The sequence below is a fragment of the Podarcis erhardii genome (genome assembly GCF_964252035.2).
Source record: "Podarcis erhardii genome assembly, chromosome: 1".
NCBI classification, from domain to species: Eukaryota; Metazoa; Chordata; class Lepidosauria; order Squamata; family Lacertidae; genus Podarcis; species Podarcis erhardii.
In genome coordinates this window covers 112,444,533-112,464,323 of record NC_138497.1, presented here as the reverse complement: position 1 = coordinate 112,464,323, position 19,791 = coordinate 112,444,533, and the positions used below count along the sequence as shown (strand labels likewise).

The 19,791-nt window shown below is 43.5% G+C and overlaps 1 protein-coding gene and 1 long non-coding RNA gene across 3 annotated transcripts in view; one reads left to right on the top strand and one right to left on the bottom strand.

Moving 5' to 3' along the window:
• Positions 1-12,407, bottom strand: part of NOSTRIN (nitric oxide synthase trafficking) — a 28,013-nt gene extending 15,606 nt beyond the window's left edge. The window contains exons 1-6 of the mRNA XM_081874292.1: positions 12,352-12,407; positions 7,541-7,626; positions 3,159-3,242; positions 2,419-2,481; positions 2,129-2,210; positions 1,236-1,298 (exon numbers count right to left, since the gene is read on the bottom strand). Coding sequence (XP_081730418.1) covers positions 1,236-1,298; positions 2,129-2,210; positions 2,419-2,481; positions 3,159-3,242; positions 7,541-7,626; positions 12,352-12,378 — 405 coding nt within the window. The 5' untranslated portion in view covers positions 12,379-12,407. The remainder of the gene's footprint in view (positions 1-1,235; positions 1,299-2,128; positions 2,211-2,418; positions 2,482-3,158; positions 3,243-7,540; positions 7,627-12,351) is intronic.
• On the top strand, positions 4,134-19,761 carry LOC309348704. Of its 2 annotated transcripts, XR_014159516.1 has the most exons (4): positions 4,134-4,419; positions 11,976-12,239; positions 12,445-12,588; positions 17,486-19,761. It is a non-coding gene; the product is annotated as an uncharacterized lncRNA (long non-coding RNA). The 2 variants fall into 2 exon arrangements; XR_014159517.1 differs by lacking the exon at positions 4,134-4,419 and having other exon boundaries at positions 11,566-12,239.
• Positions 19,762-19,791: the final 30 nt, after the last annotated feature.

Here is a 19,791-nt window from a genome sequence, read left to right as displayed (position 1 = left end):
TAGACAATTTATTATTTGATGTCGTGATTATTGTTCTCTGCCCAGACTCGTCTTTCACTGACGGAAGGGGTTAGGGCGCGACTCTGGCAGTGGGTAAGATGTCATTGTCTTGGAATGGCAAGTGTGGCGTATGGTGCAAAGGAGATCTCATCAGGCAGAGGACAAGTGATGGCTTCTCATTATGCTGCATTCAGTTACTAGCTGCTCTTGAGCAAATAAATTAATCCTTGTGTTCGTAAGCTCCACAAATGGTGTTGATCTAAAGACCTCCACTGAGATTCAGTTGCAGCAAACTGATCTGCACAGGCTCACCAACAGCAACCTGGGCTGGAATTCCTGTGAAGTGTGTATCTTCTTCATCTGTGTCACAGAGGTCACATCCACACCATGCATGTGCACATGGCTTCCTCCCAAAGAATCCTGGGAATTGTAGTTTGCTCCTCACAGAACTACAATTCCAGGCACCCCCTCAAATTGAAGTTCTCAGGATTCTTTGAGGGAAGCCATGTGCTGTAAATTCATAGAGTGGATGCGACCAGAAACCACTTGCAAATATGTACACACACACACACACACACACAATCATTTTTAACTTTGTTGATCTGGTCTGGAACAGCAAAGATGGGCACCACAGATCTATACAGTTTCTAATGCCTGCCAGTGAAATTTTGGGTGCTGGATACCTTTTTAGTTGAGAGAAACACAGGAAGGTGCCTTGCACCAGAAAAACAGTGCCCATCTTTGTTGTTCCATTGGGAGTGAGGGGAAGGAAAGTTCTAGAGCCAAGTGGAAGAACACTTTTTTCTTTTTTTCTTTTTTGGCATGCAAAAGGACCCATCTTCAATCATGATAGGACAACTAAAGATTCATTTGTGAAGCTTTGGAGAGCCACTGCCAGTCAGTGTAGACAATATAGAGTTAGATGGACCAGTGGCTAGTGTAAGGAAACTTCCTATGCTCCATTTAGCCTATAGATCATATCCTTTGCTGTTAAAGACTCATACAGATGATACCACATGGGGCTGCCTTTCCACTCCATATATGGGTTTTCAAACTCCCTCTATATCTGCATTCTAGCATAGCTAACCAAGGCCTTTTATTTCAAACCATGGGACATAATCTAATCAAGCACTTCTTAGCCCCCTTCGCGTAGCTGAATTCAACGGGACGCGGAAGAGTTTCCTGTGGTTGATCTTGACTTGGTACCTTTGCAACGACGAAAAATGGAAACTTGCCTTTATTTGTTGACGCCAGTTGCTGGTCACCAGGTCCGCTGCCTTCGCAACTGTATTATCTAGCTTATGGAAGAGAAACACAACGACATTTGAGAAGAATATCATTGCTTCCTTCCTTCCTTCCTTCCTTCCTTCCTTCCTTCCTTCCTTCCTTCCTTATTTATTTATTTGATTTCTCCTCTGTCCTTAACCATAACTTCCCCAGGGAGGCGACAACCATAAAATGTACAATTATATATATAAAAAAACAACAACCATGAGACATTGAAGTGCAAAAAACAATTAAAAGCAGTTACCTATATAAAAATAAATGCAAACACTTGAAAGACAATTCCATATATAAAAATGGTTCTAGTACAGATACATGTACAGTACATATCTTAACTTGTTGAAAGAGGAAGGTCTTTCAACAGAGATAGTTCCTGCCTAATATGTAACAGGAGGGAAATCCAAAGGTCTGGAATGGATCTTCTATTAAGATGGTATCCTGCAGAGCACAATGATGGATTGGGTATATGAGGGGCGAGACAATATGGCTTTGTTCCCATTATCAAAGTACAGCCTAAGAATATCTAGCCACATTGGGCCTTTTAAGGAAAGTCGGAATCTAAAGATTTTAAAGGAAATATATATATATATTTAGGGCATGTGGACAATAATATTAGCATCACACCAGATTTGTAAAAGGCCCTTTGCAAAACCAAATCCTCATAGACTTAGGTTGTGATCCTGCTCCTGCTGATGCAGCCAGAAGCCACCAGCAATCAGAAGCCATTGACTTTGACAATGCAGAACTGCAGCCTTACTTAGAAACAGAACTTTGTGCATTATGCATCTTCACCTGCACAGACATTGCACCAGATCATCAGAAAAGCAAGGTTATTTGAACTCACTGCTTTTTTCCTCTTCTCATGCTCCTCCAGTACGTGATTTGTTGGACTTATAGCTTCCATCTGAATGGCTTTGCCAAGTTTCCTGGGCACAGAACATAAAACATATACACCTGCTGCATTAACATTTGCCTTCCGAAAAATTATTTGCTAGACAACCGCCGAGGGAAATGCAGTAAATATTCTCCATGCAAGCCCAGAGTAGGCAATAAAAACTGCCATGTTGATTGTACAGGTTTTAAAACCCTCCCAGTTCTCAGTGGACTTTGAATAATGGACCAGACTGTACTTACTTGTGCAAATCAGAGGCAGATTTCATCCCTTCAGAAACACATTGCCAGGCACTGCAAATATAACTGAATGGAGACCAAACAAACAAAACAAACGGGGGGGGGGGAGGAAAAAGGAAATATAGCATACACATTTATTTTTACTTCAACACGTCTGCTAAAAATCTGCTCCCAGACACAATACATTTTAACAGTTCTGCATGGAGATTTACATAGGATGCCATTTTGTGCAACTAACTGGGAATCAAACTCAATCCACAACAGTTGTTTTGCAAGAGGAATTGCAGCTGTTTGGCAAGCCATTGTCACCTTAAAAACACAGAAGATGACTTTAAACTTGTGCCAGTCATTTTAGAGAAAAGACAAACCTGGGAACAGCTGCCCCATTCTATTAGATGTTGGGGATTCCACTGACCTCCCCCCCCCCAACACCCCATTCTATTGTTGAGAATGTGGCAGCAGCATCTGTGTGGCAGCATCCCCTCAATACATATGCCTAGCTCAGAAGGCAGCATACTGTAAGTATGGCTGCCAAGAAGGCAGACCATTTACTGAGGAAGGGGTTTCCATTGTTGGGCACAGAAGGGCAAAGGACCAGGTGCACTTCTGGAGCTCCATCTGCCATAGGAAGCAATGGGAGCCCCATGTACACCCAGGGCTCTAGACTACGACTTTCCATGACAAAGGAAAAAGAAAACCCCATCGGAGCAACTGGGGTCTGGGTGGGAAATGATGTCACTTACCTGACCTTCATTTTGCCCAACGCTTTGGTGAGCTTGTGGGCCAGTTTATCCAGCCCTTTGCCATATGTGATCTCCAAATCAGCCCTGCCAACAAGGAAACCAGAGGTCATGATGCAAGCAGCTCCCTGTATCTCGACAGCAATGGTCTGACATTTTCGAAGTATATTCTTCCTCTTCCATGATGAGCCACAAGTCACGTCACTCAGCAGTGCCATAACCACTCCTAAGTGCTCTGCTAATGCACCATCATGAATCAGTTATGTCCTGTTTGCCTTCAACATTCATGTAATTTACCCAAGAAAATTGTTTAGCAATACTCATCCACTCTTGCTGGCTTTTATTAGAATTTGATTTCTCAATCAATGCTCTTCAAATGAGGGGTGTGGCAGGGCATGGATAGCAGAGAAACCAGAGGACAAGACCTGACACCAAATTAAAAACAATGAGCTTAAATGACAAGCTTTCCAATCCTCTGGTGCAGAAATGGCACATTAAGGTGAAATGTGTGCACAAGTGGATCTGTTTTCTGCACTGGTTCATACATGTACTGTACTTAAATTGATTTCTTGCACATCATTTAATAGCATGCAATTAAATGTTCAAATTGACTTCACTGTGGTGAAATGAACATTGTATTTGTGCACTGCCTAATCTGCAGTGGCTCATTCACACATACACCATGCAGGCAATAACATTGGTCACCAACACAGTGCCTATGGGCACCAGTGAGCCCATCAGTACCTTGTACGATGCCCTCAAAAAGGTCTCAGTAAATCTCCCTTCAAAAATCCACAATACACATGAGACTGTTTGCTCTTCCTGCTCCGCTCCTGCTTGCCCCAAGTCTCCTTAAACATTCCCACATGTGACTGAAGGTAATAATTTGATTACTTCCATCCCTTCTGTTCTGAAGGAAGTGGTGCAAATAGCTTTTCTCTGGGAGTGTGGCTCCCATTGACCGAGGGATGGCATGCTCACACCATTTTGTGGTTCTATTTTCCAGCTCTTTAGATGCAGCAGCCATTTTGTGTTTTAGTCACATCCCCACTGCAGCCATTTTGTAGCTGGCAACCAAGGCACTCAAAATTCCAAAAAGGTTGGAGACCCCAGCATTAATCAAAGGGGCACCAAATAAATATTCAGGGGAGGCAACCATTGCTTGGTAGTAGAGCGCACACTTCATAGGCAGAAGTTTTCCATTCTTTTCATTGCCATGCAAAAGAATCAGAACAGCTGATGTTGAGGCTTATATGTTCACAAGGTAAATTTATTACCCACCGACGTGATTTAATGTAGTTCATCTCATGACAAATGTCATATTTTATTATCCAAGTAGCATGGAAGTAATGATGATGATATCCCAAGCTTGTAAAAAAAGGAAGAGAATTGAGGGGGGTTTGTGTGTGCCTGAATTTCACTTGTCCTACTGCATAAGTGGTAACGCATTTCATCATATTTAGAAAAGAATTACTTTCAAAAAGGGGTCTCCTAGAAAGGGGAGCCTTGAGGTTTAAGATGCAAGGCAAACCTTCTGTGGAATGGCAATTTCTCTTTGGAATGCACAGCTAATGAAATCCTTGCTCTCTACTCAGAATATCTGACAGTAAAATGAATTAGGTTTTCAGGATGAAATAACAAGTTAGAGCTAAAAGCCTTCCTCCCAGCCTTCCCCCTTGGGTGAAATGTGTCTTAGTAAATCTTCCGAAACTCTGTTTGTGACTTTACAAAATCAATAGCAATTGCAGGAACAATATGACTGCTAAATCGGGGCACAATCCAGCAAAAAAAGGCAACCTGGTGAATCAAGTTGGTCACCTTAGTAGAGGCAAGGTCACCAGTCATACGCGCAGGATGTGGCTTTTGGCAATCCAATCAATGAAACCCAAAATTAATGCAATATTGTGGCCCTTGGGAGAGGAGCCTGTTGTTCAAATCTAGGCCTAATTGGGCCTAGATTAGGTGAATACCACCACCTGTCTCCATGAAAGAGAATCCTTTATCCTGCATGACCTATCTATACCAGATACAGGAAAAAGGGATGACACCTCCATGATCCAATCAATGCCGGAATTTCCTTTGAGGCTTTTGTTTTTGAGAGTACAAAAACTCCAGGCTTCAAAGCAACAATATTTCTGCTTTCAGGATCTGGTTACTCAGTTCTACTATGAAATCATTTGCTGGATCACTTGTGTGGGTTCTGGCTCCCCAGATCCACCCTGTTGAGCATCACTTCACTGAAAATCACTTAGATGCACATCACTCTACTGAATTGCTTAGTTAGCCAGAGCTCAGGGGTTTGCCTCCCCTACTTTCCCCTTTCTATCTTTGGACCCTTGACTGCTGAAGGTCCCCTCTTGCTTATAGGTGGCTCCACTGCAACCCAGGTTAGTTTCACACTGGTTGGCCTGTCAAAACCAGTGCAAAAGTCTACTCTGGCTGGATCCAGACACACCAAAAAAGAGTTGCAGTTAAATGCATTGCAAACTTTGTATGGAACTCCACAGTGCGATCTGGTGTCACAGTGTTAGAATGCATGTAAAGCAAATGCATTTTTTCTTTGCCAATGTAGCTGAGTCCTCTGATTAGGTTTACATAACCAAAGGTGTGTCAGAACTGCAGGCAGATGCATAGATCACAAACTGAACATTTCAATGAATGGGAAACCCCAGAAAGGCATCAGAGGAAGCCGCTGTTGTTCAAGCCAAGTAGGGCCATGGAAGTTCAAGCCAAGTGTGATCCTGTTAGAGGAATCTCTAGTGGTTCCCGCCAAATATCCTCTCTGCTGCAGTTGCCGTGCAGGTGAATTTCTCCAGATTAACCAATGTGTATTATGGACTGGGTAAGTGCAAGCCTAATGAATCCCTGGAACTTCTTCCTTATCAAATGCAAACAGGTAGCCCTATTTAAGGATGACCTGGTCATAGGGCAGTGACAGTACGGTAACCTCCAGCAAACTCCTTTCCACAGTAACTGGATGAAGCCTACATTTATGTTTTCCTGTGAAACACCTTCCCCTTTCTGCATAAGGAACATCCCAATCACCCGGCCGTGAGTTCTAACTACACAGAGACCTTGGGGGGACATTCTGCCACAAGGAGTCAGGAAATGTGTGTTGATATGTGTGCAATGGCCCAGTACCTGAGTTAATTAACACTTAACAATTAACGCTGTCCACCCAGCCCTGTCCTTAATGAGATTACCCTCTGCGTTAAGAGCTAAAGTCCATATGAGGGACTCTTTCCTATAACTGGGCACCTCTCAGTCTGCACTGCATTTAAGTTATTTGGGATCATCCAGTAGACTGCTCCACACCACTCTTTTTCAAGGGTGCTGCTCCAACACTTCGGATGTCAGCAGGAGCCAAGTATCGCCATCCCCACTCCCTATTCTTGCCTCTTCCCCCTTCCCAGCCATGCCTGTTGCTTTTATTTTGGGTTAGTCAGAACTCTTGTGGGAAGCAAAAGCCAGTGTTGCTCCAGAAGCACAGGTCTTTTAAATATATATATATATAAAACCATATTTGTTGCATTCAAGGGAATCCAGGGTAGAATTGGACTTTGCACAATCTATGAAGGCTTGCCTGATTTAGGTCAAAGCAAAAAGTTCACACCTAATATTAAACTATGGTTTCGTGTCATGGGGATGAGCTGCAGTGAGCCTTGGGCTTGCAAACTCCTCACTCCCCACTTCTCACTGGTGTAGCTTGCAAGGGGATCAGTAGCTTCTACTTCTGTTTTAGATTAACCACAGTTTAGGGTTTGGACAGCATGCTAAACTCCTGTTAACAGTGGTTTGTTGAAACGTACTATGGCTTCACGTTGGCTTGTTAAACAAACTATAATTATGGTTACCCACAGTTTACCTGGTTCAGATGACGTAGCAACCTGTGCTTAACCAAAAAGGGGGAAAGCTTTCAAATTCCTCTTTGTGGCTGTCCTGAAGGAGGAGGCACATAAACCCAAGGTTCCCCTACACTACTTGTCTCAACCATGCAAAAACCATGGTTTAGGGTTACATCCAACTGAGCTCATCATCAGGCCAAAGTAACAAAATCCACGTAACTGTATATGCTGCCTTGAAGCTGGTCCTTGCTATTAGACCTTTTCTCCACTCCCCTCCCTCACATTCCAGCAGCCACCCTAGTAATTACTGGATGAGCAAGTTATATTTCAAGTGGCATCAGACCAAGCCTTATAGAAACTGTTCGAACATGCAGGGAGGAAATGATAAGCAGCCTTGTATTATAGAAGTTTGTTCTGGAGAACAATAACTCTCTCCCCGCTCCCTCCGCTGGCACACACATACCTTTTGGAGAAAATAATTTGCCATCTGAGCAAACAAGGGAGATTGAAGTCTGCCAGGTTAAGGGGACACATACATACCTCTGCTGAAGAATAGACATGAGTTGCTTGCAGAAATTATCTCCATTTTTGGAAAATCTTTTCAGATCTTGATATGCCCTGTCATACTGAAAACACAAGATACAGACTTGTTTACAGGCTTTAAGGTTTGGGCAACATTTCAGGTCTGTACTCGTTCTGCCTGCCACACAGGAAAAGAAAAGCGTAGGAAGCAGGTGTGTAGCTTGTGTGGGAAGAGAATGAGTATTCGCAGTAGCAAAGGTTTTCTTTTTCTTTTCCATCACTGAATAGGGCATGCAGTGATTGCATACTTTTAAGCCAGAAAACCAGCTGTTGATAATGTACAAGGTCCCTAGGTACGCCTGTATTATTGCTATTACTATTATCATTACTTAAACAACAGGTAGAAGTTCCCAGTGGGTGGATTGCAACGTCTCCCTGAAATCTAGCCAAAATCTCCACCCAACAGAAATGATATCCACACACAGGGAGGAGACCTTTACAAAATCAACAGAGTTTCTGTAGCACCCACACATCTACACACCCCTTCTGGCATTGAGAGATCTCACACGGCTTAAATAAAATGGTTCTCAGGGTTCGTTTTGTTTCCCATTCCCAATTCCATCACCCCATGCAAACATTGTGCCAGGTCAAAGCCCATATGGAAGTGTTTCCATTATAAGGCACTCACAGGTCTGAAAAAGAAATAATGGAGATAACCTGTGCTACTCTCCTTTCACATTAAAGGCTCCCCTCCTGCCAATTTGGAGAAAGGCCAGTGTATGGAGGGTGGATGGGGCTGTGGCTCAGTCTTAGCTTTGCATCCAGAAGATTCCAGGGTCAGTCCCTTGCATTTCCAGGTAGGGCTAGAAGAAGGGACTCCTGCTGGAAGCCTGGAAAGCTCCTGTGTTGTCAATCTTGAGTTAGAAGGACCCATGGGCCCAGTAGAAAGCAGCTTCCCATTTGGTGTGCTAGGTTTCCTCACTTGCACAAAGCATTCCTGGGAACGCCAGCTTGCTCATTCAGATCTCTCTGTGAGCCAATGTCCAGTTTGAGATTAGGCAAGTCACTATTTTGAAGAAGCTCCTCTGCAACGAGATGCTCCCCTTTCTCTTGGCAAGCCAGAAGTGGAAGGTCACTCTCCCAATGCTGCTATGCATTGCCTCCTTTAATATACCGTAGTTTCACCGAACACTTTAAAAAAGGAGACTATCCTCTCTATGCTATGCTCTCTGCCTCAAATGCAAGTGTTTTGCAAAGGGTGGAGGAGATCCAGGGAGGAAGGGATCAGGATTTTGCAAGAAAAGGCCTTTTTTTTTGTTCGAGGGAAGCACCGCACCTCCTGACATAGTCCTTTGTGAAAAGCATGCTCTGTGACAATTCAGCACAGACCCATTCATTATACCAGTAGAGTTCAACATTCGCAACCGTTACTGCATATAGCCTGCTATTTTATTATTATATTAATAGATCACTGGTTTCATTCGACATAATGCTAAGGTGAACATTCCGGCAGTGTGAGGATTTTTCCTTGCATGACAGAACCATTTCCTTCCTGCAGTCCTGGCATTCCCGCTAAATGTGTTCTGGGTTCCCCCTCGACAAGCTTCCTCAGCAGATGTGGGGATGGCAAAGGGCATGTGCATAGCGAGAGGAGACGTGGGGAGAACATACCTTCCAACATTTCTCCAATGAAAATAGGGACGTCAATAATAATAATAATAATAATAATAATAATAATAATAATAATAAACCCTGCCCATCTTACTGGGTTGCCACAGCCACTCTAGGCGGCTTCCAACATATAAAAAACCATAATAAAACAATTAAGAACTTCCTTCTACAGAGCTGCCTTCAGATGTCTTCTAAAGGTTGTATAGTTACTTATCTCCTTGGCTCAGGGTTCGCAAAACTGCGTATCTCCTCCCACCCCCAATGAAAATAGGGGCGTCCTAAGGAAAAGCAGGACATTCTGGGATCAAATCAGAAACTGAGACGGCTTCTGTAAATCTGGGACTGTCCCTGGAAAATAGGGACACTTAGAGGGTCCCAGAGAATCGCCTTGGGCTCATCTTACATGCAGAAACTCACGACAACAGTTTTCTGAGAACGGATGACCAATACGCCCAACAACCATACCATGCCATAATGAAATGTTTAAATATTTCTTTGATTGTCCTTGAATCTTCCTGCCACACTTGCCATCCTCTCCTGCCATACCAGTGTGGTGCACCACACCCTTTGAGGACCAGTGTGTCAGTGCATAGAGTTTGTTGACCACCACCCTATATTAATTTTAGTATAGCTATGAGAAATACTGCATCATGCCTTTCCACCCAAAGTGACCAAAGACAGAGCTAACGCCTGCTATAAAATATTATTATTGCTTTCATTAGTTACAGTTGTCATGCTGGCAATAGCTTACAAAGAGGGATGTTTACCCTGCAATTGATTACTAGGCATTATGGTAACATTTCTCTTTTCTAGCGATTTTTTAAAATAAAAGTATGTCAAATCCAAAGAAGCAGATTTTGCAGCAGAAACTTCTGCTGGCTGGCTCCCAGTTCTCCTGCTGTGCAAGATGCAGCTTGCTAGAAGCAGCAGCCATATTAATATTTTATATCGGATGTTAAATCTTTGCAAGGCATCGGCACTCACTGACGAAGCTGAGCTGTACAAAACAACAAAACAGCAGCACTTGGAGCAATTTCCCCCACGCGCACACACATAATGGATGCACAGCAAGCCTGGAACTGCAAGCGGTCCTGCCATCTCTTAACAGAGGCCAAGGAAACAAAATGCTTGCTCAAATCCTTGGTAGATGTTGAAGGATCAACATGCGCAAGGCATCCAACGCCCACATGAACGTTATCCCCAGGGTGGTGTGCGGTTAGCTGGTTTGTTTTGAATGCAGCTGTACGGAAGTGCGGGTCTGTGGGGGCGGGACTGGCTGCAGTGGGGAATTGTGCTCCTCTCCAGTGGTGTAGAATGGGGGGCACCGGGGCAGTTGCCCCAGGTACAAAATTGTTAAGGGTGCCAAATTTCAACACCCAGTGCTCCCTCAATAGAGCTTCCATTCCTGGGCTCCAGACAACGGATCAACTCTTCTCTTCCTAGCTCTGCAGCTGAGATCTCCCAGGTGATGTGGATGCCGTTGGGCAGTTGAATGTGCATGCATACTCTGTCTGTTTCCCTCCTTCCCACCCACCCCCTCAGCAGTGGCAACCCACACTATGCCACTGCTCCTCTCTCTAATTGCATGCTGTGTTCCTGATCAAAACCATCCTCCCTGCGCAGTTTTCCTCCCCTCAATCTTCTGTTTAGTCAGAAGCATATCCCATTGCATTCCAGTGGGGCTCACTCCCAAGAAAGTGTGTTTACGATTGCAGCCCTGAACTTACGGTTATATATCTTGCCTATATCCCTGTGTCTCCCCAGACAGTTCAGAGGAGACAATTTCACGTGACTTATTTATTTATGTCCTTATTTTTGATAACTCACGTTGATGGAGCATAGGGCCTCTGATTCTCAGGATTGTGGGTTTGAGTCCCATGTTAAGCAAAAAGACTCCTGCATTGCAGAAGGGTTGGACTAGATGGCCCTTAGGGTCCCTTCCAACTCAACAATTCTATTATTCTTTCTCAGCTTCTCACATCCATCTTTGGATATATACCTCTTCTAAGTTCTCCCCAGTTTTCTGCTGCATATTTATCCACCTTTTCCCTCAGATTAGCTTTTCCTCTAAGAAAACCCCGTTTTATCCTCACATCAGCCCTGCAAAGTAATGAGAGCCAGTGTGGTGTAGTGGTTAGAGCGGTGGACTCGTAATCTGGGGAACCGGGTTCGCGTCTCCGCTCCTCCACATGCAGCTGCTGGGTGACCTTGGGCTAGTCACACTTCTCTGAAGTCTCTCAGCCCCACTCACCTCACAGAGTGTTTGTTGTGGGGGAGGAAGGGAAAGGAGAATGTTAGCCGCTTTGAGACTCCTTAGGGTAGTGATAAAGTGGGATATCAAATCCAAACTCTTCTTCTAATGACTGGCTCAAGGTAACCCAGTAAGATTCACAACCAAAGGATGATTTAAACTTGCTTCAGGGAAGTGTGTGTTACTTGGCCTGCTTCTCTGTTCCAATCTACGTTACAGCTTCTGAACTGCACTCAAGGCAACCATTCAAATGATCAGGCATCACATACACGGCTTAAGCCTAACATCTGAGTAGAGATAATCAGCAACAGGAGGCCTTGGGGCCAAATCTGGTCCTTTGAAAATGACAAGCTGTCTAGCTTTGCAAGAGGTGTGCTGGGGTGGGCGAGTTGTGGCTCTGGCAACATCACATGCCCACAATACTCTCCCAGGGCAGGGTGGGAATGCAACAACAAATATGTAAAACTGCCCTGCTGCAAAATAGCAGAAACAGCAACTTAACCCCACCCAGCAGCTCTCTCTGCCTTCCAGTTTCTGACCAGGATACGACGAGACACTCGCCACCTTCGAAACTCAGTTAGGTCAGTCCAGCATCCTTGGCTACTCTTCGAGCTTTGCTAGGCCTCTGTCCAGAAAGCCGGTGCCACATCTGCGAGGCTGGGAAGAGGAATCTTGAAGAAGCAATCGGGGTGTATGCGTGTCGCATTGCCAGCAAAGCACTTTGGAAGATCAATGTTAGAGCTCAAGGGCAGGCAGAAAAATCAGTCCCTCTCTCTGATGTAGACCACCAGCCAGGTATTCTTCAGTGGCTGTGAATCATGAGTTCATTGTGGCCCCCAAACCCCACATATACTAAGCTGAGAGAGAGAAGGGGGGAGGGCTATGAATGAAATAAGAGGTTACTCACTGTGCAGCCTTCCAGTGGGTTCTTCATTCTGAACTGCTGGATTCTGTTCTCGTATTTCTGCCTCTGCCCTAACTTGTCCGCTTGGAATTCTAGGAGGCTGGAAGTTCCATGGCAATCAAGCTGGTGTGTCAGCCAAGTGGCTAATTAAGGGACTAACCCTGCAGCTGATTTCATCCCAGCTACTTCCTGGTAATGCAAACAAGATCCAGAGCCCCTCAAACAATCGCATACAGCAAGGTGACCAACAACTGTTATGGCCCCTTGCCTTGTTTTTCTGTTACATTGGTAACTTGGGTTAAGAACTTAATTCGTTCTGGAGGTCCTGAAATCGTTCTTGACCTGAGGTACCACTTTAGCTAATGGGGCCTCCCGCCGCTGCGTGATTTCTGTTCTCATCCTGAAGCAAAGTTCTTAACCCGAGGTACTATTTCTGGGTTAGCGGAGTCTGTAACCTGAAGCGTATGTAACCCGAGGTACCACTATAATGCATTTACAAAATGTTTTAAAAATTCTTTATGAATTAATTCATTAATAATAAACCAGGCTTAATTTTTAGCAAATGTTTTGCTACTTGGGTTTGACTGGTCATCTGTATCACATCATTAGGGTTGCCATACATGGGATTTCCAAGTGAAACTAGCAGCTGGGAGGAAGTTTGGGGAAATGGTGATTTTGAGATTGATTCCTAAGAAAAGCCCAACAACTTTGTGTTCCATTTCCCAAAAAAGGCTTAACAAATTTTGTGTCCTGAATTTTACTTCTAGAAATATGGCAACCCTATAAATGCACGAATGGGACACAGTTGACCTAGGGCCAGCTGCATATCTTAGGCTGAACTACCTTGTACACCTCTTGTGTAGATAAAAGGGAATGGGTTTTTTTTTGGGGGGGGGACTCTCTAAGTGGTGTTTTTTGTTGTTGTTGTTTTTGCTTTTTCTCTCATTTCTTGAACATTAGGTTAAAGTTTCTCCCTCCAGCTCCAAAGCTTCTCACCCTGCCAAAACAAAAGACCAGTTTTGCCTTTCTGCAGAATAGGTGCAAGAATCACACAAGTTCCAGCCACGGGTGGATTTAAGGGGAAGAGTGTCTGCAACAGTGCCTGCTCTCATAGGAGAAACCTAGATTTCCATAGAGGGCCAAGACATTTTTGCTGCCTGAGACAAAAAAATAGCTTTTCTGCCACTGCCGCTAGCTCCACAACCACGACCTGAAGCGACAGGAGGCAGCCTGGGGACGCCCTGGTGCACTGAAGGCAGTGGGGGAGAAAAAAGGAGGTCAGAGAGGAGTGAGAAGTGGCGGCGGCAGCAGCAGCCCTGTTCTTACCAGGTGACAACCATGGGTGACAAGCGAAAGAGGCAGGGAGCAGCATGTCCCTGGACCTGCTGTTCCATGTTCAGTCCCTGGCATCTCCAGGGTCTCAGGAAGCCGGGGATGTGGAAAGCTCTGGCCTTAGATGCTGGAGAGCAACTTCCCATCAGAGTAGACAATGGTGAGATGTAAACAGAAAAGTCGTAGAAGGCTATGCACACACACTGCAAAGAAGGCAAGTAAAGAGGCCTAATACTTTAGTGTTTATTATGAAAGTGTTTTCAAATCAAAATTCACAATATTGATTGGATCCAAATATTCCAGGAAGAATTTTAATTTTTCATATTTAAAAGGGGGGGGGGAGAGAAAAGAAACCCAGAAGCAAAATCCAAGGCTAAAACACAGTGCTGTATTTCTGACAGTGAAATATACCAGTAAGTTATAGTTCAAACTGTTGGATTGTCTTGAAAACACAGGTGGAAAATTGCACCATTTTGTCCTGACCTGACCTGCTGAAAGTAACCACCATGTAGAGCACACAAATGTGGCTACTGTTTTCAGTATTTAGAAATTTGCAGGGAGATAGAAAAACACCCTCTTGTGCATCAAACCAGCGTGTACCGTTCTTCTTTGAGATGATTCTCATTACCAGTGGTCCTAGTCATCACTACACATCACTAAAGCCCTAGGCTAAAATTAAGGCCAAAATAAATACTATCAAAATACACGTACCCCCTCCTGCCCTCCATTAAAGTAAGTGGAGGCTATTTCCTAAGTGTATAACTTTATACAAGCAGATCAGTTGCTTCAGTTTCTCTGTCATTACAACTGGAACTTCCTTGTAAGAAAAAATGTGCTAAGTAACTTCTCAATAAATAAACAAATAAATACCAAGACAACTATTTTTAAAAGGAGAAGCTAAAAAATATGGGCAGTTTTTAGCAACGTCCCAGTAGAATCCAAACAAACCAAATCACACTTAAGTCATGCCTAAGTGCAATCAGAGGATTTTTGAAGTTTTGATTTGTGATTTCAAGGCAACTCCATTTATTAAACACTGTGGGTTTTGAGTATTTTGGTCATTCTCACAGTGGCCTATAGAACTGTTGTAATTTTATTATTTGACAAGAGGATTCAGTAATGAATACAGGAGGAAATATAACACCAGGAAGCCTTTAAACAAAAAGAAAAATAAAACAATTGGGAGGAGGGGGAAAATAAAGAAATCCCATCTTCTTCTCATTTGTGAGAATTACAGAAAGCCGAAATTAATAGCGTATGAGTTTGGGGAGATGAGAAATATGGACTTCAATAGCCCTATATTCAGAACCCTCTACCATATACTGCAAAAAGGAATGGCAGAAGAACGTCGACCTGAACCACCAGAATACCGTGTAACCTATGCCTTCATATATGTACAATGTAAAGACATTCAAAACAAGCTGGCATTGGGTTACACAACTATCTGCCCATAGTTTATTGCAAAATACAGCACGCTCACACCTATGCACGCACGCACGCACGCAGGCACACACAATAATTTTATTGTTTGTTGCAACACGCTCTGTTCCAGTAGCAGAATGACTTGAAAGGAAAGGTGCATTAATTGATAAAAGAACCACCATGATCACTCCATGGCTTGATATTGTCACTTTTTTGATTATGTGTGAAGATTGGCGATTACCCTCCTTTCCCTACAGTCCCAAATCTAGGCTTTCGGGGTTTATATGCTCATTAGTTCCTTGCAAGTTACAACATGCCAGCTGTTAAGGAAGAATCCAGCTTCACTGAATGACAGCAGGAAAGGGGGAGAACATGCCGTGCAAATGCTTCCTAAGGGAAGCTAAGATTTCTTTGCACACCGTTTCCTCTCGTTTAGCAACCCATCTGCAATATCTCCCCCATAAACAAACTCTGGGCTAGTTTACAGAGGGTACTGGCACGTAGACCATGGAAGTGGCAGGGTACAGGGGGAGAGCTTGGGACTCATGTTCCTTTCTCTCCCTTGTATACAGCAGGGATGGCTGCCATGTTGCCCTACAGATGTTGCTGCATTCCCCGTTCCCTTCAGCCCAGCATGGCCAGTCATCAGGGATGATGGGAAATGTAGTCCTGAAGCATCTCAAAGATACCACTCTTGGCATTCTTGGTATAGGGAGCTTAAATATCAGCTACGGTTTAGACATGCCGGCATCTATGCAAACCCCACTGAAGTGTGCAGCTCCCCCAAAAAAGGATGCACAGATAATGTGCACAGGCCCAAGATCACATTCAAGGTTCTGCACGCAGAGGGGGGGAAAGCATGAGTGAATCCCAGGCTGATCCCACATCCTGCCAGATTTTGGGGCCTACATGCTGGGTCTTCTGTGAACCAGGCCTCGGATATAAACATACACAAAGGGGTGGGTGGGTGGGTGGGAGAATGGAAAGTAACTCCACAAGAAATGAAGTCATGTGTTGAACAAATTCAAAAATGGCAACGAACATACGTGTATACTTCTTTTTGGCATTTTAAAAATCTGGCACTCTACAGTCAGGATGGAGAGTGCAAATCAAACCCCACACTTCCATCCTCAAGTGGATATATATGTTGAAGATACCTGGTCTTCACTCATTTGTCCCACTTTAAAAATATACATAAAAACACACTTTTTTGTTTTTTTAAAAAAGTGTGTTCCATGCCAATACTTAACTGAGGAAATGCACACAACAATAGATCTTACTCCACTACCCCAAGAGCTGGCTAATAAAAAAGTTCAGTCTAGCTAATGGCTACTAACTTCCACACACCGCTTTTTCTTCATTTTTGTCGCTACGCTACACATTTCGGTCACTGCATCTTTTACTCTACTGCTAAAAGAGACCAAACCAAAGAGCTTTTTTTTTTCTAACAAGAGCTTGTTTACACAAGACAGTTTTGATAATACTAATCCAGGAAACTGAATACCGGTTAGTTTCTAGAAGGGCTTCCTGTGATTGATTACATGTTTTCTTTCTTCCTGGATCCAGCGGCACTTGGCATACACCATAGTGAGAGGCTAACATTGAATTTACGGGCCTACAAAGCGTATTCTCCCTAATTTCAATCCCCTAAGTGAATGGGGAAGCCCTCCCCGCATCGACAGCATCAAAGCGTCTATATCCTTGGTGTTTAAGACTGAGCTGTAATGAAGTCATTTTGTAACCCAGCTAACTTCACATCGTGCTTTGTAACAGTTTTCTGGTTGCCTGAGGCAAGGTTCAGGAGCTTTCCTCCCCTTAACCTGATTACTGTGCATTTCACTGCAACAGTGTGAGCTTATAGAAGCTAATGATGGCAGCTGTTGGTTCTACATTCCCTCCAAAAGCAATGCTTCCACATTCTGGGAAAACCAGACATCTGTCCAAAACTCCTGCATAAGCAACGCCATAGAGCATTTTGAAAGTCCCAGCCTCCCAATCTGTGTCTGTTGTAAAACTAACCAAAAAACTGAATATAAACTATTGATGCATCCACTTTGCCTTACTATGGCAGCGCTTCACATCCAATGCCCATGCACAGAGGACTCAAAACTGAGATGCACCGGATTATTAGTTATGAGAAACTTAAGAGCCAACCCACAATGACTCTTAAATGACAGAATGGAAAGGGAGATTCTAGTGGCAACTAATATCCAATATCCATAGAGGTTCTGATATTGTTTTATATCCCTCCACTCTAATATACTTCCTGTTCTTCAGCTCTCGAGTTACTTTTACTACATTCACTTTATGGGCACCCTTAATTTGTGTTTTGCATGTTGGCACATGTCACATAACCTTTTTTTTTTTTTTTTGTATTTTGCAGAGAAACTGATTTTTCCACTGGGTCCTGATGGGCTAAAGTGACACTGTTGAAATATCAACACACGCAACATGAATGAACATAACACAGATATGGAATCTAACTTGTTGCGTCGAGATTTACAAGACCAATCCAGCACACCTCAACCCACTAGGGAACAGCTATTAACCAAAAACATGTTCTGTTGGGTTGGCTTCAAAAATGGCCGCATGAATTGTGATGATAGATAACCTTTCCTCTGCAAAGAACAACCACCTTTCCATTCTCTCATGTATAGAATAAAGCCAGAGTATAATAAATACTGTATGGCTTGAGCAAATGTTAAGGGTGATTTGGTTGCAGGAGATGTGCAAAAAGGATTTATGGCTCAAAATAATTTCTGATGGGAGATAGGGCTCTTATGATTCCAAGCAATTGCTTATTGCTTCTTTCCATCTTTCCCTGCATGTAGTTCTTTGGCATACATGTTACCTCTGTGCCCAACACCAACAGAAAACAAAAATGGCACACAGAAAAGAGAAGTTGTCTTCTTTGCCGAAACTGGCTTTACTAAGCACAGAAATAATGTGAAAGAAAGGTCGCTTTATCTAAGGATCTTATGGAAAACAAGGAAACCTCTACTGCAGAGAGATGAAGAGTGGGGGGAAGGATCTAACTCTTGTTATTCCTGCTGATTTCCTTTAAGAACATATCAATAGCTACAGGTAAATCTTTAGCAGGAAATCAACAGGCTTACAATCACTGCCAGCTGTATTTCTCTAGTAATTAAGAAGAGCCTTGGATACTTGTTGCTGATTCACACTGGGGTACATCTAGCCATCAGTTTTCCATGTTCCTGGGTTGCGCTCAATGGCGCCAATAGTTGCAAGTGTTGTGGGCTAAGAAAGAGAGAAAAGACTGCTATGAGACTCGTACAACCATCAAAGTTCCCTTGGGGACTCTTCTGTGGTGTGGCACAGGACCAGTATTAAGTAAACTGTCCTCTCACAAGTAAGTTGAGGAAGTGGGTAGAACCAGGGCACTCTCTTCTCTTAAAATCAGAGCCACCTGGCCACACAATCTACCAAGAACACAACCTCATACCAAGCAGGGTTGCTTACAAGGGTTGATGGACTGTGTCCTCGTTGAATCCCGAATGAACTGCCTAATATTTATTTTAAGTGTGGGCAAAAGCTTTCTAGCAGGCACTTAAAAGAAACCTCAGGCAGTAGAACAGGGATGGAAAACCTCTAGATGTTGTTGGACTCCATCGGCCCCAGCCAGAGCTGGCCAAGGTCAGGGATGATGTCCAACGATAATCAGAGAGCAACAGGTTCCCCATGTGAGCAATAAGGCCTAATTTTCACAAGAAGTATGCGAGGAAGTAGAACTGTGTCTGGACTTTACCACTTCAGTGCAAAAGGGGGTGGCACACGTGATTTAATGCAACGTGATATAAAACAATTCCCTGACTGACAGGAGAACGGCTTTAAGCTTGAACATCCTCAACCTATCCCATGACTTCTAGTTTCTACGCGCATGGAATATATTTGTATGGCAAAAGTATTCAGTCAACTTAGTCCCCAATTGCTGTATGCAGTGGTACAGTCCAGACACAGGCTGCCAATGCACCATGCAGATATCTTCCCAATGTCTTGTATCTACTTTACTCCCAGTAAGCAATTCTTTTCTGCCTCTATTCTTCTTGATGCTGGTTCTAAATATGATCCAAGTCCAACTTTTGTATACATGACTATGCGCTCAAGTAAGCATCTTTCTTCTGAAACTAAACAAAAGGCATCTCCAGAAATTTTTAAAAATCAAACTGGAGGTTAAAACTGCAAGGCAGGACTCATCTGTAAGACTTGAGTTGTTCTTACCTGATGTAAACATAGTTTGGGCATTTGCACAAACAGTGAGCTTTGATCTAATTTGCCACCAATCTTGTAAAAGACAGCTAAAATCCCATCTTACAATAACTACGGTTTCATATGGACTGGCTCCATTACAGGCAGTTTAGAAATACTAATGCACCATTTTAAAACTCCTCTCTAGGGTGAGGGGAGTGGCCACTGTGTTTGTAGTGGGAGTTTCTAAAGTCAGCATCCTTCAGCACAAAAACAGCAAATTAAAACAAAACCAACCTAGAACTAAAGAGGAACTTTTATAAAGTTTTGTTGTAACGCTAGATACCGGGCTAGAGAAATGAAGCACGGAAACGTACCTTAAAACTTGGCAGTCCCTGGCCCTGATGTGAAGTCTGAAAGAGAATCTTGCTCCCTTTCATCCACAAGTCACCCCCAAATAAGATCTAAAATAAATAATCATCA